The 27666-nt window shown below is 45.1% G+C and overlaps 1 protein-coding gene across 1 annotated transcript in view; it reads left to right on the top strand.

The window, feature by feature from the left end:
• The window catches only part of CFAP74 (cilia and flagella associated protein 74), a 66605-nt gene that overhangs the window by 25247 nt on the left and 13692 nt on the right, over positions 1 to 27666 (top strand). The window contains exons 16-29 of the mRNA XM_032232271.1: positions 929 to 1018; positions 3158 to 3328; positions 5237 to 5390; positions 7244 to 7356; positions 8443 to 8565; positions 10577 to 10685; positions 12531 to 12687; positions 17708 to 17795; positions 19323 to 19496; positions 21241 to 21374; positions 23185 to 23461; positions 24716 to 24850; positions 25997 to 26136; positions 27412 to 27546. Coding sequence (XP_032088162.1) covers positions 929 to 1018; positions 3158 to 3328; positions 5237 to 5390; positions 7244 to 7356; positions 8443 to 8565; positions 10577 to 10685; positions 12531 to 12687; positions 17708 to 17795; positions 19323 to 19496; positions 21241 to 21374; positions 23185 to 23461; positions 24716 to 24850; positions 25997 to 26136; positions 27412 to 27546 — 2000 coding nt within the window. The remainder of the gene's footprint in view (positions 1 to 928; positions 1019 to 3157; positions 3329 to 5236; positions 5391 to 7243; positions 7357 to 8442; positions 8566 to 10576; positions 10686 to 12530; positions 12688 to 17707; positions 17796 to 19322; positions 19497 to 21240; positions 21375 to 23184; positions 23462 to 24715; positions 24851 to 25996; positions 26137 to 27411; positions 27547 to 27666) is intronic.

Raw genomic sequence — 27666 nt, forward strand, 5'->3', positions numbered from 1 at the left:
ACACAGTTCTAGGCTGCATCAACAGAGGGACAGAATCAAGATCACAGGAAGTGTTGATACCACTTTATAAGGCTTTGGGAAGGCCACACTTGGAATACAGCATTCAGTTTTGGTCACCACAATGTAGAAAATGTGGAGACTCTAGAAAGAGTGCAGATAAGAGCAACAAAGAGGATTAGGGGACTGGAGACTAAAACATATGAAGAACGGTTGCAGGAACTGGGTTTTGTCTAGTTTAATGAAAAGAAGGACTAGGGGAGACATGATAGCAGTCTTCCAATATCTCAGGGGTTGCCACAAAGAAGGAAGAGTCAAGCTATTATCCAGGGCAACTGCGGGTAGAATAAAAAGCAATGGGTGGAAACTAATCAAGGAGAGAAGCAACTTAGAACTAAGGAGGAATTTCCTGACAGTACGAACAATTAACCAGTGGAATGACTTGCCTCCAGAAGTTGTGAATGCTCCAACACTGGAAGTTTTAAAGAAGATGTTGGATAACCATTTGTCTGAAGTGGTGTAGGGTTTCCTGCCTAGGTAGGAGGTTGGACTAGAAGACCTCCACTTATTATTCTAAGTGGGTGTCTCTAGGACTCCATGATCCCTCTCGCAGTTACTGCTATTGAGCCAGTTCACATTTTGCAACCTTCTGACAAGCTTAAGTCAACGGGAAAGCCAGATTCACTGAACAACTCTGGGGCTAACTTAACAACTGCAGGGATTAACTGAATAACTGTGGCAAGGAAGGGCATATAATGAGGCAAATCTCACTTGACAATTCTCTTGCCGAGCTACAGAAATGTTGGGCTCATTTGAGGCTTATAACTCCTATACATAGGAAGAGAAATGATATGCTGTTTGTGAGATGAATTTCTCAGGCCCTTCAGATGAATAATGGGCTGATTAAGGTAACCTGCTTGTTTCCTTTCAGATAAATGAAGATCTTGAAGGAGAAGTCACCTTTTTATCCCAAACTGGATCCTTTTCCATTCCCCTGAAGTGTTCAACCAAGAAGTGCGTGGTAAGTCCAGATTTTCCCTTAGGATCAGAAAGGAAAATTCTATCTTGCTTTGGTGTACTATATACAAGAGCAAAGAAAAAATATATATGTTGGAATTCATTGTTGGAATGTATTTTTATGCAACAACTACAGTAGTATTTAGCCAGTAGATGGCAGTGTTTACAAGCTTGGCTCTATGATATATACTCTATGCTTTTTTGCTCTAAACAGTTTCCTGTTACAGTTATGTAGTTGAGCAGTAAAGCACATGGTGACTGTACTCCCTGTTTGCTTTGTGTGCTGCTGAATATAAACAGAATTTCTAACAAAATATTAGCAGGAAAAGAGGAGAAACAGAAAGAGGTCTGGGAGAATTCAAATGAAGAGCGGTCTAATAGCATTTCAATAAATAAAACGCCACACTTTTTTTCTTGAAATAAATCCACAAATCATTTACTCTGTAGCTGGCCCTGTATATTTAGAGGAGGCTGCTGTGAAATGACACAAATAATGTAAGGTTACATTATTTGATTTGGATGGCAAGCATCATGCTAGGTAAACCCACAGATGTTTAAATCCTTTTTCATGCATGAAAGGAAATGCCTTTTTAATATATTTTTTTTAAATGAAGGCAAGCGAAAGAGTACATGAATACAGAAATCGGGCTGATGCTTATATATCTCTCAGTGTTACTTTATTTCTTTTGTTAGATTTTTATCCAACCTGTCCCCCAAGGACTCAGGGGGAGATCCATACCCCCCCCTCTCCCAGTTTTTAACCCACATCAACCCTGCGAGGTAGACTGGCCTGTGGCAGAACAACTGGCAGAGTTTGACTCAGCAAACCAATTTGTCTGCTCCACGTCCAGCACCTTAACTATTTCCCCATGGTGTGTGTGTATTTGTGTATCTCACACACACATCTGTAGACATTACTTTCCACCCTGATAAAGTACATTATTTTGATCGTTGTCAAGTGGCCAAGTTTTTGAGTTGTGGCATTGACAGGTTGCTAAATCGAGGGTCCATTCTGTAAATTGCCATTTAAGATTCTGTCCTTTTTTTTAAAAAAAAATTGTTTGAGTGTTTGAGTCGCGCCCGATGTGATGACCTTTTTCACCAGGGTCGTTAAGCAGATCCCTTGAAGTTGTTAAGTGAATCCTGCAGTCCTTAAGCAAAATCCAGCTTGACCGATTGACTTTGCTAGTCGCCCAAGAAAGTCGCAAATGGGAACACCGAACCCCTCATAAATACATTTGTTGTTGTTAGTTGCGAAGTCATGTCCGACCCATCGCGACCCCATGTACAACGTTCCTCCAGGCCTTCCTGTCCTCTGCCATCCACTGGAATTCATTTAAGCTCACGCTGACTTCTGCTGCGACTCCATCCAGCCCCCTCCTTCTCTGCTGTCCCCTCCTTCTTTTGCCCTCCATCGTTCCCAGCATTGGGCTCTTCTCCAGGGAGTCCTTCTTCCTTCTCATTAGGTGGCCAACGTCTTTGAGTTTCCTCTTCAGGATCCGGCCTTCTAAAGAGCAGTCAGGGTTGATCTCCTCTAGGACTGACCGGTTGGATGGCCTTGCAGTCCAAGGGACTCAATGCAGGAGTCTTCTTCTCCAGCACCAGAGTTCAAAGGCCTCCATTCTTTGGCACTCAGCCTTCCTTATGCTCCAACCTTCACAGCCATCCATTGCAACTGGGAAAACCATCGCCTTGACTAGACGCACTTTTGTTGGCAGGGTGATGCCTCTGCTTTCTAGTAGGCTGCCTAGATTTGCCATATAGCTTCCCTCCCCAGAAACAAGCCTCTTTTAATTTCTTGGCTGCAGTCCCCATTTGTGGTCATCGTGGAGTCCAGGAAAATAAAATCATTCCCTACCTCCATTTCTTCCCCATCTATTTTCCCTCTCAACTCCTGGCGTAAAGACATATATGTAGCCAAAGGCCCCAGTTTTGATCACATGCCATAAGTGTGAGGACTGGTTGGTTATTAGTCCCTTTTCTCAGAGCCGCTGAACTTGTAATCGATGCTTAACAAAATGCTTATAACTCGAGGACTTTTTTCTTAGAGACGCAGAAACGCTTGTGCTCCTTCACCGAACCAACATGATTGCGCCTGTAGCGTTAAATCAAATTATGTCCGCTTTCTCCTTTTTTTTTTCAGCTGTCCCTAGATAAAGAGCTCATAGATTTCGGCATGCACGTGGTCGGGGAGACCATTTCACGCACCATCACCCTGATGAACGATGGGGCCCTGGGGACACGGTTCCGGCTCCGAAAATTAGGTGACACCGAGGCTCCGTGCACAGTTCCGATGCCTTCCACAGAGAAGCCGGTAAATCTGCATTAACTCCTTTTGTTCATCAGTCAATCTAAAAATAGCCAGTTAATAGTCCTTTTTTCCCCTCTTCGCCCCACCCCGAAAAGGACCAATTTCAAGGTCCTTTTGGACCTCCTGGGAGCTATTTCCAAAGAGTTAGTCATTGCAACTTTGTTCCAACTAAATAAAGCTGTCTTTAATTTCATATTTTGAATAGAGTAGAGATAGAGATACAGATGATAGATAGATAGATAGATAGATAGATAGATAGATAGATAGATAGATAGATAGATAGATAGAGATAGATAGATAGATAGATAGATAGATAGGATGATAGAATAGAATAATAAGAGAAGAGAATAAAATAGAAGAGAATAAAATAGAATAGAGAAGAGAATAGAATAGAATAGAATATAGAAGAGAAGAGAAGAGAGAATAGAGAATAGAGAAGGTCGTCACGATGTAGAAAGGATGTGGAGACTCTAGAAAGAGGGCAGAGAAGAGCAAGAAAGAGGATTAGGGGACTGGAGGCTAAAACCTATGAAGAATGGTTGCAGGAACTGAGTATGTCTAGTTTAATGAAAAAAAGGACTAGGGGAGACAGGATAGCAGTCTTCCAATATCCCTCTCTCTTCTCTGTCTCTCTCTCTCTTTCCCCCCCTCTCTCTCTCTCTCTCTCTTTCTCTCTCTCTCTCACACACACATTATATCTATCTATCATCCATCCTATCTATGTATCCATCCATCATCTATCTATCTATCTATCTATCTATCTATCTATCTATCTATCTATCTATCTATCTATCTATCTATCTTCATCTTATCTAACATTGTATCCATCTATCTATCATCCATCTATCTATCATCTATCTATCTATCTATCTATCTATCTATCTATCTATCTATCTATCTATCTATCTATATTTATCTATCTATCTTCATCTTATCTAACATATCTATCATCCATCTTATTTATCTATATCTATCTATCACCCATCTTATCTATCATCTATCTATCTATCTTTCTATCTTTATATCTATCCTAGTCTAAAGAAAAGAAGGATTTAGGGGTGACATGATAGCAGAGTTCCAATATCTCAGGGGCTGCCACAAAGAAGAGGGAGTCAAACTATTCTCCAAGGCACCTGAGGGCAGAACAAGAAGCAATGGGTGGAAACTAATCAAGGAGAGAAGCATCTTAGAACTAAGGAGAAATTTCCTGACAGTGAGAACAATTAATCAGTGGAACAGAATTTGCCTCCAGAAGTTGTGAATGCCCCAACACTGGAAGTCTTTAAGAAGATGTTGGATAGCCATTTGTCTGAAACGGTATAGGTTTCCTGCCTAGGCAGAGGGTTGGACTAGAAGACCTCCGAGGTCCCTTCCAACTCTGCTATTGTATTATTGTATAATAGAATAATATAGAAAAGAATAATAGAATAGAGAATAGACTAGAATAGAGAATAGAATAGAATAGGAGAATAGAATAGAGAACAGAATAACATAGAATAGAATAGAAGAGAGAATAGATAATAGAATAGAGAATACAACAAAATAGAATAGAATATAGAATAAAATAGAATAGAATAGAGAATAGAATAGAGCAGAATTCTACATTATTTTCCCCATCTCCGTTTTTGCCACATGCCATTTCCTAATCACTTGACAAACATCAACAAGGTAAGGAGATATTTTGGAATGTGGTCCTTTTTTTTTTTTTTTTTTGGCGACCCACCAAAAATGTCCATTCTGCCATGCGAAACATTTGGCTGATGCTCACTTCCAGCAACCATCTCCTGTCATCGCAACGGGAAGTGAAATCCGCCCTGGAGGTGCACAGCCTCAAATCTTGAGGTTCCATCTGGGGAAAAATAATTGGAATGGACTGTTTTCAACGAAGCCACTCGTCCTTCCCATATTTAGGTCTCCACTGCGGCCGGTGAATTATTCGGCACGGAAAAAGGCAGCCATAACGCAGGAGCTGATGCCATGTCTCTGTCCCACTCGGAAGAAGTTATCCAAAGCGTTGCCCCGCTGGAGAAACTTCGTAGCGATACCACCGTGATCACCACAAATGGTACAGGGCAGTGGTACAATTCCAATTTTTTTACTACCGGTTCTGTGGGCATGGCTTGGTGGGTGTAGTGTCGTTAGTGGGTGTGGCAGGGGGAGGATACTGCAAAATCTCGATTTCCACCGCACTCCAGCAAAAATCCCGGCAGTCTTTCATGAGTTTTCACAATTACAGACCTTTATCAGGCTTTATGGAGATTTGCCAGGCTAATATCTTCCAAACGCCAAGCTGTAGCAGCAATTACTTGGCAAGAAGTCAGGAACAAATCCGCACACTAAGGAAGCGAACTAATTGTCTCCTGCAAACTCCCCTCCCCTTCGCTCCTTTTTTATTTCCTCTGGGAGGGGCCATTCACCGTCCTCCTGTGCCTTACTCCCGAGTCGGCCCTTGTTCCTTTGCTGTTCTCTTCCTCTGGCAACTCTCTACATACGCAAACTGGGAACAGGCTCCAACTGTTCTTCTGCCCCACTGATCTCCGACTCCGAAGGCGGCTGATAACTGTCAGAAGGCCCTGGCCCCCTCTCTGCCTCAGACTCAGAGCCCTCCTCAGAGCCTTCCCCAGACTCCAGGACTGGCCCATGTTCCTCCCCAACCTCCTCACTGTTCGAATCTGCCACCAGCTCCCCTGGCCGCCAGTGGGCCACAACACATTTGTGGTTTTTTTTGAAAACTCAAAGGCCACAGGCACAGACATGAAAAATCAACTAAGATTGTTCCCTTGCAGCCCTCTCTGTCCCCCACGAACACACACACACATACACACAAACAAACCTTCTTTAATCTCTCAGGATTTTTATTCCAATGTTCCACTGAATTTTGTCCTCAATATTTGCTCTCCAAACCCACCCCCCATCTTTCAAAAGCACACAACCAGTTTATTTTTGCAACGGGTAATTTTTGTCAGCAGAATGACGCTGAGATAAGAATTAATTTTCCTCCTTCCCCCTCTTCAGCATTTTCAGGAAAAGTGTTTTATTTTTTGTTCTTTACATACAATTATAAGTATACATTAACATAGTTATAATTCTTTTTTACATTCATCATTCTTATACATTTGTCATTCCATTTACACGGTTATAATATAGCAGTTAGGTTGCTTTGTTTAATATCCCTCACCTGTTTTGACACCATCTTTTTCCCCTTTCTTTTCTCCCTCCCTCCCTTCTCTACTTCCTTCCTTCCTCCTCTCCTTTCCCTTCCTTCTTCCCTTTCCTCCCCCCTATCCCTCTCTTCTTCTTTCCCTTCCTACCCTTTCTCCTTCTCCCTTCCATCTCACCTCTATCTTCCTTCCCTCCTCTGCCTCTCCTCTCCTCCTCCCTTTCTCTCCCTCCCTCCACCCTCTCCTTTCTTCCTTCCTCTCTCCTTTCCCTTCCTTCTTCCCTTTCCTCTCCCCTACTACTCTCTTCCTCTTTCTGCCCTCTCTCATTGTCTCTTCCATTTCACCTCTATCTTCCTTCCCTCCTCTGCCTCTCCTCTCCTCATCTCTTCCTTTCTCTCCCTCCCTCCCTCCTCTCCTTTCTTCCTTCCTCTCTCCTTTCCCTTCCTTCTTCCCTTTCCTCTCCCCTACTACTCTCTTCCTCTTCCCCTTTCTGCCCTCTCTCATTTTCCATCTTCCTCTTCTCACCTCTATCTTTCTTCCCTCCTCTGCCTCTCCTCTCCTCCTCTCTTCCTTTCTCTCCTCTCCTTTCTTCCTTCCTCTTCTCCTTTCCTTCTTCCCTTTCCTCTCCCCTACTCCTCTCTTCCTCTTCCCCTTTCTGCCCTCTCTCCTTCCCCCTTCCATCTCAAGGTTGTTATGATAGGAAGAGCCCTGGGATGAATATCATGTCTCTTTATTCTCCCCCGTTTCCTTTTTCAAGAGCCACAGACCTCAACGGAGATGGACGTTGCTGAAGAAATCTCACCGCTTTCTCCAGATGCCGGCTCCCTGGATGACCCACCGGAAGAGTTCTGCGAACTAAAATTGGGCAAGGTAAACAGAGCGATGGAGGACGTGTTCGATCTGAAGGTGGGGTTTGCGGAGGGATCCAGGTTGTGTGATTCCCGAGTGGGCAGTCACAAGAGTGGACTATCAAAGAGACATCCAACCTAGAACAAAGGAGAGATTTCCTGACAGTCATCATCATCATCGTCTCCTTTTTATGACCCCATAATCCTTTGCGGGGTGGAGTCTGGCCAACTGAACGGAGGAGAGTGTTGACTGGCTGGAAGCCGTCCCTGTCGCCAGTGCAGATTTTTTTTTTATTCAGCAGATAAATTCTCATTGTGCCCAGAGAGAGAAATATCTGCCTCTACCTAGGGTCAAACTCATGGCCTCCTAATTGTGAGGCGAGAGCTTCACCTCTAGGCCACCACACAACTCCGTGTGTGTGTGTGTGTGTGTGTGTGTGTGTGTGTGTGTGTGTGTGTGTGTGTGTTGTCTTTTTTAATCCCTTGTGGGGTGGAGTCTGGGCAACTGAATGGAGCTATCAGAATGTTTACTGGCCGGATGCTGTTCGTGTCGCCAATGAGGAGTTTTGTTCAGCAGATAATATTCTCATTGTGCCCAGAGAGAGAAATGTCTGCCTGTACCTAGGATTGAACTCACAGCCTCCTGATTGTGAGGCCAGAGCTCCACCTCTAGGCCACCGCGCCACTCAGGGATTTCCTGACACTGAGAACAATTAATCGGTGGAACAACTTGCCTCCAGAAGCTGTGGGTGCCCCAACACTGGAGGTTTTCAAGAAGAGATCGGGCAGTCTGGAATGGTCTAGGGGACTATATCACTTTGTAACTTGTCGACTTCAACTCCCAGAATTCCTGAGCCAGCCATAGTTGCCCCCTCTTGTATAAAGTCTCCTAGCCAGGGCTTGGACTAGAAGACCTCTAAAGGTTCCTTTCCAACTCTTCTGTTGTTCTATTTTTCCCACCCTTGAGTTCGTAATAAGAAAATGTTAGAATAAAATCGCTTAAAAAAAATCTCTTTCAAGAATCTGGTGGGGCGGGAAGACCTTACTGAAAGTTACTAATAAAAAGAGCAACTTAATTTCCAGAAACTATCTTTGATCTTACCTGCAGGTAACCGAGGGCGATATCGGGCCCTTCAGCTCGGTCAAACTCCAGATTATTTTCACACCTGTGGTTCCGGGGACTGTCCAGGCTGATTTTGAGGTCATCTTTGAAAACCCAGATTGCAAACCAGTAAGTGATGGGATCAGTGGTGAAATTCAATTTTTTACTACCCGTTCTGTAGGCATGGCTTGATGAGCGTGGCAGGGGAAGGATACTGCCAAAATCCCCATTCCCTCCCCACTCCAGGGGAATGATACTGCAAAATCCCCATTCCCTCCCCACTCTTGGGGGAAGGATATTGTAAAATCTCCATTCCCTCCCCACTCTTGGGGGAAGGATACTGCAAAATCCCCATTTCCTCCCCACTGCTGGCGGAAGGATATTGTAAAATATTGCCTCCCTACTCCTGGGGGAAGGATACTGCAAAATCTCCATTCCCTCCCCACTCCAGGGGAAGGATACTGCAAAATCCCCATTCCCTCCCCACTCTTGGGGGAAGGATATTGTAAAATCTCCATTCCCTCCCCACTCTTGGGGAAGGATACTGCAAATCCCCATTTCCTCCCCACTGCTGGCGGAAGGATATTGTAAAATATTGCCTCCCTACTCCTGGGGGAGGGTTACTGCAAAATCTCCATTCCCTCCCCATTCCAGGGGAAGGATACTGCAAAATCCCCATTCCCACCCCACTCCAGGGGAAGGATACTGCAAAGTCCCCATTCCCTCCCCACTCTGGGGCCAGCCAGAGGTGGTATTTGCCGGTTCTCCGAATTACTCCAAATTTCCGCTACCAGTTCTCCACAACCTGTCGGAACCTGCTGGATTTCACCCCTTGGTGGGATTAATTTCTCTCCCCCTCCTGTGCCGCAAATACGTTAAGAACAGATCAGTCCAGTGTCTGTTAAGGTTCCAAGTAATATATCCCATTCAATAAGAACTCCCGAGGCAGGCATATTCCCCAAAGAACATTTTATTGGGACATATCACATTGGCACTGATATGGTGGAAAACCGGTTCTGCGTTCCCACTGGTTTTACACCCAATTAAAAGCCACTGCGTCCATCTAATTATAGTATAGCCTTTATTGTCATTGGGAGGAGGTTTCTCTTCACATTGCTTCAGGGCTGACACTGCCTAGAGCTAAGGGGCAGAGGAAGATGGGGTGTAGAGATAGCTGGGATGTTGTAGCCAAAATAAAGTTATTTCCCCTGGGAATCGAGGATGTTCATGCAGGTATTCGAAAAGATGTAAGCCACCTAGGAACCGGACTACATACTGATTGGACCATGGGACTGGTGACTTTGGGGGCAAGTGACAAAGTTTGTTTTATTTTTAAAATTTTACTTTAAAAGTGGGTATAAAACCAGTTAAGTTCTGGCGGGAACATAGAGACGGTTTCCCCCAGAAATTTTTCTCCTAGGTATAATACCGGAGGGGTTTAAGAAAGATACACTTTATCTAATTATACATGTACTAACTGCGGTGCGCATAACTTATGCACAATATTGGAAAAAAGAAAATACACCATGAGAGCTAGATATCATCAGAAAAGTGTTGTGCAGAAGCAGATAGGCTCCCTCTTGAACTTAAAAATAAAGGGGAATCAGAATATTTTGATGTTTGGAACAGATTTTATGACTGGTATAAGTGACAAGACTGGAACAAATTGTTTATATTGTGACTGGACAGAAGGGTAGACAATGTACTAAGTAGGCTAATGGTTAATGGTTGAGACTAGTTGCATATAATGTGAATGTATGGTCACTTCGACTTTGCGGTACTGTATTGTTTTAAATGTAAAAATAATAAAAATATATTGGGGAAAAAAAGAGAGACGGTTTTCCACCATTTCTGTGCCAATTTGATATGTCCCAATAAAATGTCCTTTGAGGAATATGCCTGGCTCGGAATTCTTATCAAATGGGATGTATTACTTGGAACCTTAACAGACACTGGACTGATCTGTTCTTAATGTATCTGCTTAACGTATCTGCCTGACGTTTGGGCAACCGAGTCGTATTTATGATGGTCGCAGGTCACGTTATCCCTTTTTGCGACCTTCTGAGGAGTGAAGTCAGTGGGGAAACCGGATTCACTTAACAACAAGTTGACACCGAGTTTTGCACGGATTCACCTTTAGTTGCCGATTGGGGTCATCGCCGTCGCAATGGCCGTACCGGTCTGGGTGTGCAATCCCACGATCGACCTGAAAATCTGCATGTACGATCGGCTTACCAGGACTGCATTGTGTTCAGAGCAGGTGAGAAGTTTTTAATTGTCTGGGAAAGGTTAGCCATCCCTGCTCATTTTGACAGACCCCGCAAGGAATTTGCAAAGTTACAAAACGGGGGGCTGGGTTTCCTGAAGAAACGGATCCCAGGCATGCAGTTTTTGCTTTTTTTTCCAAAAAGCGTTGCTGGCGCACACCAATTTCCACCTTTCTCCAATTCTGCAGCTTCAGCTGGCAAGATGTTCTGAGCCTTTGCTATTTTTAATTTCCTCGCCGTTTTAGCGTTCTATTTTGAATGCGAGCAAATGGGATTGGCTTTTTAAAAATGTATGCCAGATTAGCCTCTTTCCTGTTTCCTCTGTGTGTGTGTGTGTGCGCGCGCGTGCGTGTGTGAACAATCTCTTTTGGAACAGCAACAGCACTTAGACTGATATACCGCTTCCAGTGCTTTTACAGCCCTCTCTAAGCGGTTTTACAGAGTCAGCCTTTTGCCCCCCAACAATTTTAGGCATTTGGTCTCATTTTACCACCTTGGAAGGACGGAAGGCTGAGTCAAACTGAGCCAGTGGTCAGGATTGAACTCCTGGCAATGGACAGAGTTAGCTGCAATACTGCATTCTTACCACTGGGAAGGAAGGAAGGAAGGAAGGAAGGAAGGAAGGAAGGAAGGAAGGAAGGAAGATAGCAATAGCATTTAGACTTACATACCGTTTTACAGTGCTTTACAGCCCTCACTAAGCGGTTTACAGAGTCAGCCTCTTTCCCCCAACAATCTGGGTCCTCATTTTACCCACCTCGGAAGGACGGGAGGCTGAGTCAACTTTGAGCCAGTAGATCAGGATTGAACTGCTGGCAGTATGCATAGTTAGCCTGAAATAATGTATTCTAGCCATTGGGAGGGAAGGAAGAGGAAGGAAGGAAGAAGGAAGGAAGAAGGAAGGAATAGTACTTAGACTTATATATCGCTTTACAGCCCTCTCTAAGCGGTTTACAGAGTCAGCCTCTTGCCCCCAACAATCTGGGTCCTCATTTTACCCACCTCAGAAGGACGGGAGGCTGAGTCAACCTTGAGAGTGTCAGAATCAAACTTCTGGCAGTCAGCAGAGTTAAACTGCAATGCTGCATTCTAACCACTGGAAGAGGAGGAAGGAAGGAAGGAAGGAAGGAAGATAGCAATAGCACTTAGACTTATATATTGCTTACAGCCCTCTCTAAGTGGTTTACCAGAGTCAGCCTCTTGCCCCAAACCAATCTGGGTCCTCATTTTACCCACCTCGGAAGGACCGGAAGCTGAGTCAACCTTGAGCCAGTTTGATCAGGATTGAACTGCTGGCAGTATGCAGAGTTAGCCTGAATAATGTATTCTAACCATTGGGAGGGAGGGGAGGGAAGGGAAGGAAGGAAGGAAGGAAGGAAAGTAGCAATAGTACTTAAGACTTATATACCTCTTCACAGTGCTTTTACAGCCCTCTCTAAGCAGTTTACAGAGTCAGCCTTTTGCCCCCAACAATCTGGGTCCTCATTTTACCCACCTCAGAAGGACGGGAGGCTGAGTCAACTTTGAGCCGGGTGAGACTTTAACTGCCAAATCGCAGTCAGCCAACAGTCAGCAGAAGGAGCCTGCAGTACTGCACTCTGACCACTGCGCCAACCGATGGCGCGCAGATTCCCAGTTCCTTACTAAGACCTTAAACACCGCCAAGGTTTGTTTTGTTTTCACCGTTGGAAGAGAATGAAGGTGTGATCTCCAAAACCCAGCTTCCAAATGCGGCAAATATTTGTCACGTCGTAAAGCGGAGCAGATTTCAACTGATGTCTCACTTAGCAAGATAAATTTTGGGCTCAACTGTGGTCGTAAATCAAGTGCCCTCCACTTTCTTGCCTTTCCCCAGAGCGACCAGTGCCTTACGCCTGAAGTTTGAAATTTGCAAGGAGTTGGCTAACTACGTAGAGCTGTTGCCCAAAACTGGGTACATCCAAGCCCAGTCCTCTTTTAGTGTCCAGCTGAAATTCTTGCCAAGGTAAGGAATGTGTTGCTTCCTTTCGGTACGTCCTGCTTTAACTACCCGCTGTGTTTCTTTCTCAGCCACCCTTCTCTTTGAGAAGGGCCTGCATTCAAAACCTGGCTTCTTTTCATTCAACTAGACATACCCAGTTCCTCAACCATTCTTCATATGTTTTAGCCTCCAGTCCCCTAATCCTCTTTGTTGCTCTTCTCTGCACTCTTTCTAGAGTCTCCACATCTTTTCTACATCGTGGCGACCAAAACTGGATGCAAATATTCCAAGTGTGGCCTTACCAAGGCCTTATAAAGTGGTATTAACACTTCCCGTGATCTTGATTCTCTCCCTCTGTTGATGCAGCTTACGATTGCGTTGGCTTTTTTAGCAGCTGCTGCACACAGCTGGCTCACATTTAAATGATTTGTCCACTGGGACCAGGGGTTTAATCCTCCCAGTTCGGCCTGGTTCAGGACGATTGTCGTTGGTTCTGCAAACCCGTAGTAAAAAAAAAAGCTTCCAAGGATTGCGCAGCTCAGCTGTGAGTCGTGCGATTGTGGGAGCTTTTCCCCCCACTTTTTAAAGCATTTTTTCCCTAGCTGTTCGGGCGAATTGGCAGGGGAAAAGGCTTTAAAAAGCAGAAGGAAATACTTAACCACTATATGGATTAATAATTAATAATGGAGAACTACTCATCGAACTCTGGATGATTGGGGGCATTATGGTCAATTGAAAATATGAATGTATATTATAAATTAATGGGAATTCTTTGTTCTAATCTCCACTTTTTCTCCTTGGAGATAGGTGGTATATATACTTCAAGACTTATTGTTATTTGATAGATAATTATGAATTCAAGGAAACGAGGATTGTTACAAATGAAAGAATATTAATGGTAATTTGAACACATAATGCTCAATGACAGCAAAATATTCAGTTATGTTGAACGCAAAACCAGTGATGTTATTTTTAATCTTAAGAATTGATGCACGAAACTTGTAACCAAACGACATGCTTGATGAAATGGAGGAAAGTTTTTTTTTTTCCCTTGCTCTTGTTTTTTATGTGTTGTTTTGTTTTTTTAAGAAAAAGAATAAAAATATATATTAAAAAAAAAAGCAGAAGGGAAAGCTTCCAGCTATTGCGGCTCACAGCTGATCCACGCAATTGTTAAGAGGTGTTTTCCCCACCACTTTCTAAAGCATTTTTTTTCCTGCTGATTTGGGCGAACTGGAAAAAAAATGCTTTAAAAGTGCGGGAAAATTGGCCACACCCAACCAGTCACATGACACCTCCCACAAGCCACGCCCACAGAACCAGTGGGGGTAAAAATTGGACTAGGACTCCCAAGATCCCTCCCACAGTGACTATTATTGAGCAAGGTACCACCTATACCAATGATGGCTAAGCTTTTTGTTGTTGTGTGCCGAAAGCGCACACATGCGACAGCACGCATGCGCGATAGCACGCACCCTCTACCCATGCTCCCTCCCGAGCTCCCCCCTCCCCGTGCCTGTGTGTGTGACCCCCATGCAACCCGTTTTGGGCCCAGCAGGCCTCCCTGAAGCCTCCTGGGACAGAAAATGGGGCATGGGGGGCTCCACCCCCACCCACCCCTGCACTCCAGTGGCGGGATTCAGCCAGTTTGCACCACTTCGGGAGAACCGGCTGTTAACTTTCTGAGAAGTTTGATGATCTGGTTGTTGGAAGAAATCATTAGGGCAGAGAACCGGTGGTTAAATTATTCGAATCCCTGGATAAAATAAATCCCACATCTTATAGAATTTTTTATCTTCTTGTTCTCTTAATTTATTTTATCAATGGTTTGACAAAAAAATATGGAAATGAAATATGCTAGAGAATTTTACAGTACAAGAATAATGAAACAATATAGAATATAATATAAAGGTGTACTACTATTGGATGGATTTGAGGTGAGGTAATGAAACGCCATAATATAAATTAATTCTGTTAGAGGTATCTCCGTTGGGAGACAAAATGTTGCAGCTAGAGAGAAAGAATGTCGCTAGTAGAAACACACGAATAGAGTTTCAGACACTGCTAGTAAAAACAAGTAGCTTTACTACTGATAATTGCTTCACAAGCAGTGATAGTAGATATTAGTCCAAACACAATTCAAAGAACAAACATTAGCTTACAGTCGCAGTTCACATTCCAGTCATCAAGTCATCAAGCATAGGACAAGCCGAGAGAGAGTGAGATCTCTTGACTCCTTCTAATAGTAAAGTTAATTACAGTTGTTAAGTACATCCACTCATTTAAGGCAACAACGACCATTTGTTGTTGTATATAGATATATATTGCCTACCCAACACCAGGAATATACTCCCAACAAATTCAAAATTTAGAATATCTCGCATAAAAATGAAGTAATAATAGTTACGGTCAAATAAATGATTAACAATGATAATAATGTATACATATATACTAGATTGATAATATGAGATTTTATATAAATTGTAAGTGAGGACCATGGAGGGGATGCACAAAAGCTTTGTAACCAATCGACACACTGCGTGTAACTGGAGGATGGTTTTATGTTTCGTTTGTCTGTGTTTGTCCAAAAATTTAAAAAAATCTAAAAATAAAAAAAGTTATTCGAATCCCGCCACTGCTGCACTTCCCTCTCCCCCCCCCCCAAACAGGCACCTGTGACCCCCTCCCCCGTCCATGCACAGACATCTCCCACATGCGCCATGCCCCCCGCACACCCATGGCAGAGACCCAAAAATCAGGTGGTCAGAGGGAGGGGCACATGGATACGCAGTGGAGCTGGCGGGGCAACAGCTGGCTTGCCCATAGAGAGGGCTCTGTGTGCCACCTGCGGCAAGCGTGCCAGGGGTTTGCACATCACGAACCTGAGCGTTTGGTTTTTTGTTGCCTAAAAGTAGAATTTTCTTGCCGAAATGTAGAAAACTCTCATTTTGTTTCACCTCCGTTTCAGGGAGGGGCAGTGAGAAAGCCACGTGGACTTGACCGGCCCATCTTCCCCTCTCCGCTTGAGTTGAGGGGTCGGTGGAGGTGCCAGGAGATTGGGGGAGCCCAGAGCAGCCCCATCCGCGCTGCTCCATGCTCCCACCGGGGGTGACTCAGAATTGCTGCTAATTAATTCACGTCAACGTCAAAAGGAACAGATTGCCCAAGCTGGGTGCCTGAGCTCATACAGCTGGGACCTCGGAAGCTGACATACTGATTAGTGTGCAAGTTTAAGTTCTATTTATATCCAAGAGTTACTGTCCTGAAAACAGAGCCATCGTTTGGTCTTTTTTTAAAAAAAAAACCCACAACAGTAAATATAACAGCATCGGCTTATCTTTGGCTCCTATTTAACATCGCGAGCTGACAGAAGGATTTCCTAGCAGTGAAAAGCATTGTCTTGCAATCCCCGTACGGAATCGAGGCTTAAAAAAAATCTACTTTGACACTCGATCAGACTAATAATAATTTGTACTTCCCCCAAAAAAAGACACCAAAGGAGAAAAACCTTCTCACATATCATAGTGGTTTGGATGCGAAGGGAGTGACCTGAACATAGGTAACCCCAAATTATTTGCAGGATGTCAGATGGAGAGAGAAGGGACGCCCAGTGGCTAAGACACTGAGCTTGTTGATCAAAACGTCGGCAGTTTGACGGTTTGAATCCCTAGCGCCGCATAATGGAGGGAGTTCCCGTTACTTGTCCCAGCTTCTGCCAAGCTAGCAGTTCTAAAGCACGTTAAAAATGCAAGGTGAAAAATAGGAACCACCTTTGGTGGGAAGGGAACAGCGTTCCATGCGGCTTCGGGAGTTGAGTCCTGCTGGCCACATGACCACGGAGATGTCTTCAGATGGTGCTGGCTCTTCGGCTTTGAAATGGAGATGAGCAGTGCACCACCACCACCCCCCGAGTCGGGAACAACTAGCACATATGTGCAAGAGGAAACTTTATCTTTACTCTAAGATGGAGGGTTGTGTCCTTCCTTTTATTTATTTATTTTCTGTTTATTCAATTGATATGCTGCCCAACTTTCTGTCACTAAGCCCTGCTTGGCTGTGGGGTATTGAATAAACCAGGATTGCTAGTTCCATTAATTCCTCAAGTGGGAGGCTAGGATATGCAACGCCCTTTGGATGGGCTCAGATCAAGGCACAATGCGGGATTCAGCTCAGCTTTAAAACCTGTTTTTGTGACCAGGTGGAATCTGTATATATTCAAGCCAAGTACTATTCATCACGAAATCTCCGAAACCGTAAAGCCTACAAACTTGAAATTTGGCACGTATGTTCCTTGGCTTCTAGGTGCTCACTAAGAAAGGATTTTTCGAAATGAATACAGTAATTAACACTCTGATGCTAAAGAGTTCTACTCCCCCTCCCCACCTGAAAAAAAACTCTGTTCCAACTGCCACTTGCCTCACATTCTGTTACGTCAGTTCAAACTGACAAGACGTTCCACTCCTTCACTCAGGAGCGGTCTGAGGCTCCTTATAGTACTAAACGTCAGTACCTCACCAAAATGTCTACACCTTCCACCTATGGAACTGCTTCCGGACTCAAGGCGGAGGGAGTGATATTCCCTTATGTGTTTCAAACTCCAACCATCACTGAGCCAACAGATTGTGAAGCGAATTTCTCCTGCATAGCCCAATCACATAGTTTTGTCATGAAGCACGGGTATCCAGCTACTAGCATTCAATAAGATATTCTTTTTTTCTTGCTCAAAGAAATCCCATTTAACTAGATAACCTGAATACATTTAAATCTGGAATTTGTGGCTGGGCAACGTTGTGGGAATATCCTTAAAAAGCTTGTTTACGAAGTTGCGTCGAGGTCATTTATGCTGTCTTCCTCGAAGGCATTCTCAACCTTTTAGCACAGGGATAGGCAATTATGGCCTCTTTCGTGACCCGTGGACTTCAACTCCCAGAATTCCTGGGCCAGCAGGAATTCTGGGAGTTGAAGTCCACAGGTCATTAAAGGGCCATATTTACCCACCCCTGCTTTAGCCTGGAAAACGCCACCCCCTCCTCTTCTCTTTCAGACTCGCCCTTTCAAAAGATGCCAAGAAGTACTTTGATGAGAGGACCCGAGTTCTGGAAGCTCCCTTGACTATCATTGTTTCTGATCAGGTCAGCCTGGGGAATCTTTGGCTTGTTTTTTGCTCTGTAAGCACAAACCCCAGGTCACCCACATCTCATTCTACTTTTTTTTTTTTTTGTAAATGTGTTTTTTATTTTCCATTTTCATTTTCGTACAGTCACATATATACTGTGCATAACCGGGGTCATATAACATTAAACAATAAACACAGCCATTCCTCTTGTCAACAAAACCCCCCAAAATAGAGACCCAATGTACCTCTTCGACCCTCCATACACCCTTTCTTTCGTCCCCCCCTCCAACTTTCCATCTTCCCTCCATCCTTCCCCTCTACCCTACTTCCCCTCCCCCTCTACCACTCCCCTCTCCCGGTACACTCCCTCCCTTCCTTCTCACCCTCCCTCCAGTCCTCTCTCCCACCCTCTCTACCCCTCTTTCTTCTATCCCTCTACTCCTCCCTTCGGTGTATTTCTACCATCTATTAATATATTCAGCTTATCCTATTTTTACAGTGGAATTAAAGAGCAACAGTATACAAGTGCAGTCACGTAACTTTAAAATCTAACACATACTATATATCCCCCCCTCCCCCCTAACACCCCACCTCCCTTCCCCCCCCCCCGACTTCCCAGAGCCCATACACGGTATAGATTTTTAACAAACACAGTCTAAATTATATTAAGACAAAAGAAATAAAAAAAAGGAAGTTAATAACATCTCTGCATTGAACTCAGCTTCTTCCTGTTACACTAACTTTGAGCAGTTTAGATTGTTCCTAATCTTAAGCATAGGCTATCTGTAATTTCTTAGTCCCACATCTCATTCTAGACAAACCTGGATTCTTTACCTCTATTCAAATGTAATATATTTGGTTCTGACCTAGGCTTCCTGAAAAACCCTCTTTTATTTAAACGGCTGTGAATTATGGTCATTCGCAGCCCATAACATTTCACAAACATCTGTAAAAGAGTCTGACAGATGTCTGCTCGAGTTGCCAAAGTCTTTCGGGGTGATGATGATAAGCATAAGCACCCACCTATATCTCCTTTGAAACGCTTGCCAGAGACCTAATTGCCAATTAGTTTTGCAAGGCCAAACGTAGCACAGAGTCAAAACAGAGCTTCAGCATTAAAACCAACCAAAACGAACAAAGTTGCTTCCTGCAAAGGCTCACGTCCCTTTGCTCCTCTTTTATGTCTTATGGGAGGGGCCAATCATCTCCAAGCCTTACTCCCAAGTCACCCTTTTTAGTCTTAACTTTTCTTGCCTTCTGGCAGCATGCGCGCACTGGGAACAGGCTCACACTGTTCTTCTGGCTCGCTGATGTCAGATTCCGGAGGCTCTGGAGGCAGCACATAACTACCAGATGCCCCTGGCCCCCTCTCTGCCTCCAACACAGAGCTCTCGTCCAAGCCTTCCCCAAACTCCAGGATTGGTCCATGTTCCTCCCCAACCTCCTCACTGTCCGACTCTGCTGTCAGCTGCGCAGGCCGCTTGTGGACCACAACAATATTGCTGATCCTGTTGCCGTTCGGCTTCATTTTCTTCATTTTTAGAGCAAGCCGGTTGAATTCAGCATGCACGCCATCCTAACCACCTCAGATTTAGAGATCGTCCCAAACGAAGTGGATTTTGGATACTGCTCTATCTACGAAGCTGTTCGGACAACCATCACCGTCACCAACAAAGCAATTCTCCCACAGGAGTTTGGTTTCGTCGGGCAGCCAAAGGTAAAAAAGATCTGCTTGCCTCCCTTGGAAATTTGCAGCCCGGGTGAGAATTATGCGCAGCTGTTTAGGATGGAGACTTCTGGTGGTTGCTGCTTAGAACGAAATCTACATCAGGAAATTGCAATTTCTTCATTTTTGTACCCTGGGCAAGACAGTACATTTCCGTCGGGTCTCCTAGTGTGTGTTCTGACCTAGGCTTTCTGAGAAAGCATGAATCGCAATCTTAGTCCCCAAAACCCTCTTTTTATTTATATGGCTGTGGGTTATGGTCGTTAAGAGTCCGCAAGGCTTCACAAACAGTCCATGAAGAGTCTCCGAAGTGAGGCGTGGGAAGAGTCACACATGGGTATTAACACAGTCCTTTTGCCCTGGAGACTGAGGTAAATCTTGAGGCCACACCTCCATTCCTCGTCTGACCTCCCATATTAACCTCAGTCTCTGGCCCAGGAGGAGTGTTTTACCTGACTTTCCCTCACTTCGAAGATTCCGACAGATGTCTGCTCGAGTTGCCACAGTCTTTCAGGGTAATGTTGATAAACACCCACCTTTATCACCCTGGAAATGCTGCCAGAGACCTAAGTGCCAATTGCGGAGCAAGGCCAAACGTAGCACAGAGTCAAACAGAACGTTTCAAAGCTTGAACCGACCAAATGAACTAATTGCTTCCTGCAAAGGATCACCTCCCGTTCTCTCCTCTTTTATGTCTTATGGGAGGGGCCAATCATCTCCAGGCCTTACTCCCAAATTGACCCTGTTTTCTTAATTGTCCTTGCCTTCTGGTAGCTCTGCGCATGCGCACACTGGGAACAGGCTCCCGCTGTTCTTCTGCCTCACTGATGTCAGGCTCCGGAGACAGCAAATAACAACCAGATGGCCTTGGTCCGCTCTCTGCCTCTGATGCAGAGCCTTCCCCAAACTCCAGGACTGGCCCATGTTCCTCCCCAACCTCCTCACTGTCCGAATCTGCTGCCTGGTGGGCCACAATTCCCTCATAATTTCTGATGTTTTAAACTTCTCCTGGAAAGGACCTTTAAAGCATCTATATATTCAGAGCCATGAGGACTAGTAATTTGGCTTATTTAGGATGGGGGGCGGGTAGCAGATGTCCATAGTCAATACAATATTCAAGATGTTTCCTTTTTTTTTTGCTTTGCGATATCACTAAATGTATAAGATTTCTGAGGATCTAGTTTAATAACAGATTAAGAAGAGTCGGAAGGAACTGTTTAGGTCATCTAGTGTCCAACAAAAATAAAATAATCCTTTGGATAAGAATAAAATATTTACCTGTGAAGTTTCCAAAGGATGCCCTAATTAATTTACAAGCCTCGAGACAAAGTTCAAAAGAACTCCAGTCATTTATGGGAGCACATTTTGGCATGTTCTTCTGTGGAGCCGAAACTTATTGCCGGTTCATGGTCTCGGAACTTTACCCCTGTGTCTCCCCTCCCCTCAGTCTGTGTCATAAATCATATTCACCAATGAGGTGCTTCAGCAGGCTGTGAACTTGCACCTCACACTCCGGCTGTAGAAATCTGAGATCCGACTCTGGTTGAAGGTATGCATGGAATTCTCCCTTTTTCGTGTCAACTTGATAATAGTCATGGAAATGCTTTACAAGTTGGCACTACCGTTGGTACCATAGAAATGATAGGACGTTCCTTTTTCTTAAACGAAAAAACAATAATAATCGTCCATTTTCTAATACTTTTCCTTGGTCATTTTTTCTCCTGGTTTTGGGAAGTTTGTCGAAGTTCAGCCCAACGATGGGTTCGGGGTGCTACTACCTCTGGAGAGCTTGACCCTGGATGTCATCTTCAAAGCCAAGAAGGCGAAATTGTACAGCTTTGAACTCACTTGCAAGACGGAAATCAACAGGTATGGGGGGAGGGGTGTCAGTTGCCAATTCCGTGATGCTGTTGGGCAAAAGAAGATTTTGAGGAGTCACAGAATCGAAGCGAGGTCCTCTTAGGGTTCAACTCACCCTAGCTAGAACAGAGGGCTCCATATTTAGCCTCCGGCACTTTTTTACACCGCTAACAGAGCCGAGGTGGCGCAGTGGTTAGGGTGCAGTACTGCAGGCCACTTCAGCTGACAGCTATCTGCAGTTCAGCGGTTCAAATCTCACCGGCTCAAGGTTGACTCAGCCTTCCATCCTTCCAAGGTGGGTAAAATGAGGACCCGGATTGTTGTTGGGGGCAATATGCTGACTCTGTAAACCGCTTAGAGAGGGCTGAAAGCCCTATGAAGCGGTATATAAGTCTAACTATTGCTAACTATTGCCTTCCATCCTTCCGAGGTGGGTGAAATGAGGACCCAGACTGTGGGGGCGATATGCTGACTCTGTAAACCGCTTAGAGAGGGCTGAAAGCCCTATGAAGCGGTATATAAGTCTAACTGCTACTGCTATTGCTATTGCTAGCTTAAACTCTAGAACCGTGATGGCGAAGCTGTGGCACAGGTGGCACGCAGAGCCCTCTCTGCGGGCATGCCAGCCGTCGCCTCAGCCCAGCCCCATCACCAGAGGTGGGCTTCTGCCGGTTCGCCCCAGATCAGGCGAACTGGTAGTGTCCGGCGGCAGGAGGCACCGCCCACTTGCCCGGACACTTCTGTGCATTCACAAGTGAACCGGTAGTAAAATAAATTGAAACCCACCACTGTCCACCACGCCTCCTGGCGTCCAGCTGGTCTTCGGGTCTCTGCTGTGCATGTAGGGGACGTGCCCCATTTTGGGCCGGGAAGGCATCCTGCAGTGACCTGGAAGCCAAAATGGGGTGCGGGGGGCTGCGCGAGGCCCCAAAATGTAATGCGAGCACCCCCTGCACTCTGTTTTGGCTTCCGGGTTGATGTAAGAGGGCTTCCAGGCCCAAAACGGGGCACCTCAGCCCTCTTAAACTTATATACCGCTTCACAGCGCTTTATAGACCTCTCTAAGTAGTTTATTGAGTCCACCTATGGGCCCCAACAATCTGGGTCCTCATTTTACTGACCTCGAAAGGATGGAAGGCTGAGTCAGCCTGAGTCAGGATCAAACTTCCTGACTGAAGGCGGAGTCAGCCTGTAATGCTGCCTTCTAACCACTGCACCAACATGGCAGAATGGACTGGACTGGACTGGACTGGACTAGAATAGACTAGAATAGAATATAGCATAATAGAATATAGCATAATAGAATGCAGAATAGAATGCAGAATAGAATAGAGCAGAGTAGAATAGAGCAGAATAGAGTGTAGAATAGAATGCAGAATAGAATAGAGCAGAATAGAATGCAGAATAGAGCAGAATAGAATGCAGAATAGAATAGAGCAGAATAGAGTGCAGAATAGAATAGAGCAGAATAGAATGTAGAATAGAATGCAGAATAGAATAGAGCAGAATAGAGTGCAGAATAGAATAGAGCAGAATAGAATATAGAATATAATGCAGAATAGAATAGAGCAGAATAGAATGCGGAACAGAACAGAATGCTGAACTGCTGGCAGTCAGCAGTCAGCAGAATTAGCCTGCTATACTGCATTCTAACTACTGCGCCACCACAGCTCTTTGAAGCCACAAAGCAGTGGCGATTTCTCTCTTTATTTGCAGAAGTGGTTCTGTGTGTGACAAAATGCCAACTCTTGTCACGCTGCTTCTTCAAAAAGAATCCGATGCTGATCCCGAAACATTTCGGTCCCGTTTCCCATTTTAGGGAGTTCCAGCTGTCCTGTAAGGCTGTTGGAGTCCACCCTCCCCTCGTGCTTTCCCACTCCTTCGTCCAGTTTCCGGCCACGGCTCTGGACGACGTCTCGGCCGCCACCCTCTTCATCATCAACCCTCACGAGAGAATCAGCCACTTCACTCACACCATGCCCCGAATCGGCGAGGGGGAAATCGCTCCGGTTGGACCCACTTCCTTCCAGTTCCTCGTGCCCGAAGATTCTCCCATCATCATCATTCCCTGCGTGGGGACTGTCCTGCCTGGGAAGGTAAACTCTGAGCATGTCTAAATAAGATAATTACTAACCCACCCACCCCCGCCTCCCAACCAGTTTCGTGAACTTTTTGCTCGGGGTTTTAATTCCCGGCGATGGATCCGCCGTTGGAAAATTCAGTGCAGTGTCTGGAGGGACTAAAAATGAGCAGATAATGATTAACAGAATTGGAAGGGATCTTGTAGGTCATCTGGTCCAACCCAAGCAGGAGACTCTATGAGATCAGATCTGACGGCAATGAGATCTTGCCGAAATGGTGTTCCTAATAAATGACTGGTTTTCTTTTGAAACTTGGCTCGAGGCTCATGAATTAATTAGGCCATCTTTCGGAAACCTGACACTCTTCTTAAACGCTTCCAGTGATGAAGCTCCCACAATTTCCGAAATCAACTTCTGTTCCATGGGTTTGATAGTTTTCACTGCCAGGAAATTTCTCCTTATTTCCAGGTTGAAATCTCTCCTTGGAAGGTTCCCATCCATTGTTCCTTGTCTGGCCTTGGGTGGTTTGGAAAGTAGCTTGACCCCCCTCCTCTCTGGGGCAGCCCCTCAAATATTGGAGATGTACTTCTTCCCTCTTCATTTGGGGTTTTATAAACCTTGTTGGAAGCTAAGAGAAGAGTTATGTTTAAATAGGAAATAATTTCATACATAATTAAATAAACAATTAAAGCTACCTCCACCACCCAATCCTTCAGATGTGGTGGAGGCTAAAACATATGAAGAACGGTTGCAGAAATTGGGTATGTCTAGTTTGATGAAAAGAAGGACGAGGGGAGACATGATAGCAGAGTTCCAATATCTCAGGGGCTGCCCCAAAGAAGAGGCAGTCAAGCTATTCTCCAAGGCACCTGAGGGCAGGAGAAGAAGCAATGGGTGGAAACTAATCAAGGAGGGGAGCAATCTAGAACTAAGGAGGAATTTCCTGACAGTGAGAAAAATGAATCAGTGGAACAGAAGTTGCCTCCAGAAGTTGTGAATGCTCCAACACTGGAGGTTTTTAAGAGGAGACTGAACAACCATGTGTTTGATAGATGATATATGGCTTCCTGCTTTAGCATGGGGTTGGACTAGAAGACCTCCAAGGTCCCTTCCAACTCTGTTATTCTGTTATTTTGAGATTTTGTGGCTTCAGCCATTTCATTTCCTCTGCCTGGTTTATTTGGTTTTACGTCCTTGGTCATTTCTGCTTCTAGTGAGGGTTTTTCTCCCCCCTCATTTCTTCCTCTTCTGTTGGCTTCTGTTGTCCAGAAATGCCTCCTTGACGTCTCCTTCCACCCAACGCTGCCGGATCAGCTGATCAGGCAAGAGGCAGTCAACATAACGTGTCAGAATGCAGAAATAAAAGCTCAGATGGAAAAAAGAGCCCGAGAATTGGAAATGCAGGTAAACAGAAGAGTGACGCAGGCTACTTCCTGTCAGTTCTTTCTGACCAAGGGAGCGTATGGCAGGGTCACAACCTGGAAAAGCTGGTGGCAAAGGGGCAAACATACACACACATACACACACACAGTGACAGATCTATCTGAGTGTTGGGAGGGGGGTATCAGATGAGCTGGACTTGAAGAAGGGGACGTTGTGCAGAGATTAGAGACCAGCAATTCGTCATAACGGTGTAATACTGCATTTAACACCCAGTAAAAGTAATAAAGTCCAGTGGCATAATTAAGAGAGTCACAGAATGGCCATAAGGTAAGGGGAGGGGAGGGAAAGGAAAGGAAAGTAGGAAAGGAAAGGAAAAGGAGGGAAGAGAAGGAAGGAAAAGGAAAAGAAAGGAAAGGAAAAAAAGGAAAAGAAAGGAAAGGAGAAAAGGAGAGGAGAAAGAAGGGAAGAGAAGGAAGGGAAGGCGGAAAGGAACAGAAAAAAGGAAAGGAAAGGAGAAAAAAGGAAAAGAAGGAAGGAAAGGGGAAAAAAGAGGAAAGGAGGAAAGGAAAGGAAAAGGAGGAAGAAGGGAAGAGAAGGAAGGAAAGAAAAAATAAAAGGAAGGGAAGGGAAAGGAAAAAAGGAAAGGAGAAAGGAGGGAAGAGAAGGGAGGAAAGGAAAAGGAAAGAAAGGAGGAAAGGAAAAGGAGGAAGAAGGAAAGAGAAGAAAGGAAAGGAAAAAAGGAAGGGAAGGGAAAGAAAGGAAAGGGAAAAGGAAAGGAAAAGAAAGGAAAGGAGGAAGAGAAAGGAAAGGGAAGAAGAAGGGAAGAGAAGGAAGGAAAGGAAAAAAGGAAAGGAGAAAGAAGGGACGAGAAGGAAGGAAAAGAAAGGAAAGGAAGAAGAAGAGGGAAGGAAAGGAGGGAAAGAGGAAGGGAAAGAAAGGCAGAAGAAGGGAAGGCAAGGAAGGAGAGAAGGAAGGAAAGAGGGAGAGGGAGGGAGGGAGGATGGAGATGGAGGAACTTTTCTTAATCTGCGCTGAAAAAAAGCCGAGTGGCCCCAGTCTCTCCATTTCACCTCCAGGAGGAAGGCCCAGAGCTCTGTTTGTTTGCTGCCGTCCATACAGAAGGGTTTGACTCTCCCATCTACTCTTTTTTTTTTCCGGTGGCGGCAGAGGAAGAAGGAGGAGGCGGCCATGTTGGGACGGAAAGACGGGAAGAAGTCGACCAGCTTCTCCTTCGTGGCTGAACCTTCAAAGGACAAGAGCCCCATCAAGCCCTTTGAAGCCCCCAACCCAGAAGACATCTCCAGGGAGTGAGGATGCAAAGAATTCTACTGCTTCCCAGCCAACACTTACCATATTTTTCAAAGTATAAGACACACCTTTCCCCCACCCCCACCCAAAAAAGAGGGTGAAAATCTGGGTGCGTCTTATACACTGAATACAGCATTTTTGGTCTCCCGAAACCCCGCCCCATACATCCTGTTTTTCATAAAAAATGGATGCACACAGGGTGTGGGAGGCCTGTAGTGTGCTCCTGGGGGCTGGGAAGGGCAAAAACGAGCAAAAATGGGCCTGTTTGTCTCAAAAACGGGCCCGTTTCTGCCCTCCCCAGCCCTGAGGAGAACACTACAGGCCTCCCACACCCTCTGCACGCCCCATTTTTGTGAAAAATGGGCCCGTTTTTGGCTCGTCTTTGCCGTCCCCAGCCCCCAGGAGCACTTTGCAGGCCTTCCAAACTCTGCATGCTCCATTTTTCACAAAAAATGTCTTATTTTGGGGAAAACATAGATAGATGGCAAATTTCTTTATGTATGTGGTGTGACTCAGCAGAAGTTTGTTGTGAGTTGAGTCGGGATGCAGGAATAACAATGCAGCTGGGGCTCGTTAGTGTGGTCTTCTGGATATAAAAGGATTGATGGTGCCACACCCTGGTTGCAGAAGTCAACGTTCGTCGTTCGTTCATGGTTCATTGTTCATCGGTCGTGGTTTGTTTGTGAGAGACACTTGGAGAAGTGATTTGCTTTCTTTCTGTACACCTGGTTTGGCCGTAAGAGATCTTTGTTTTTGTATTCTGTTATCTTCTTGCCAGAGACTTTATTTATGTTCATTTTGGGCTCGCAGCCAGTCTGAGCCGAGGACTGATAAAGTTAGTTCCTTTTAAGTCTGTCTGCCTGTTGTCTTTGAACGAGCGAAGGAGGGGGGTCAGAACATGTATGTATGTATGTATGTATATATGTATGTTTGTTTGTTTGTTTTAGTATACGATAACTGTAGGAGTTGGGTGTCCTCATCGGTCTACTTTGGCCAACTTATTGATTGAAGAGCCGAGGTGGCACAGTGGTTAGAGTGCAGTACTGCAGGCCACTTCAGCTGACTGCTAGTTCAGCAGTTCAGCGGTTCAAATCTCACCGGCTCAGGGTTGACTCAACCCTCCATCCTTCCGAAGTGGGTAAAATGAGGACCCAGATTGTTGTTGGGGGCAATATGCTGACTCTGTAAACCGCTTAGAGAGGGCTGAAAGCCCTATGAAGCGGTATATAAGTCTAACTGCTATTGCTATTGCTATTGGTTTCTTCCCCTTCTAGCTCCGAAGAGTACATTGCGGCCCATCTCAACCTAGTCCGCAGCTACACCAGCTGTTTTGACAAGTACATCATACCTTGCCTTGTCGCGGGTGGAGACATCGACGAGAAGAGAGGGGCTGAAAACATGAACTTCAGGTACGCCACGTTGCAGAAACCGGAGACCCACCGCAGGCCGAGGGGCTGCTGTCTAGAAAGTCTAGCATTTAAGTCTGTCACCAGCTCTGCTGGGCCACAACACTGTGTTGGAAACCAGCG

The sequence above is a fragment of the Thamnophis elegans genome, chromosome 15, assembly GCF_009769535.1.
Source record: "Thamnophis elegans isolate rThaEle1 chromosome 15, rThaEle1.pri, whole genome shotgun sequence".
Lineage (NCBI taxonomy): Eukaryota > Metazoa > Chordata > Lepidosauria > Squamata > Colubridae > Thamnophis > Thamnophis elegans.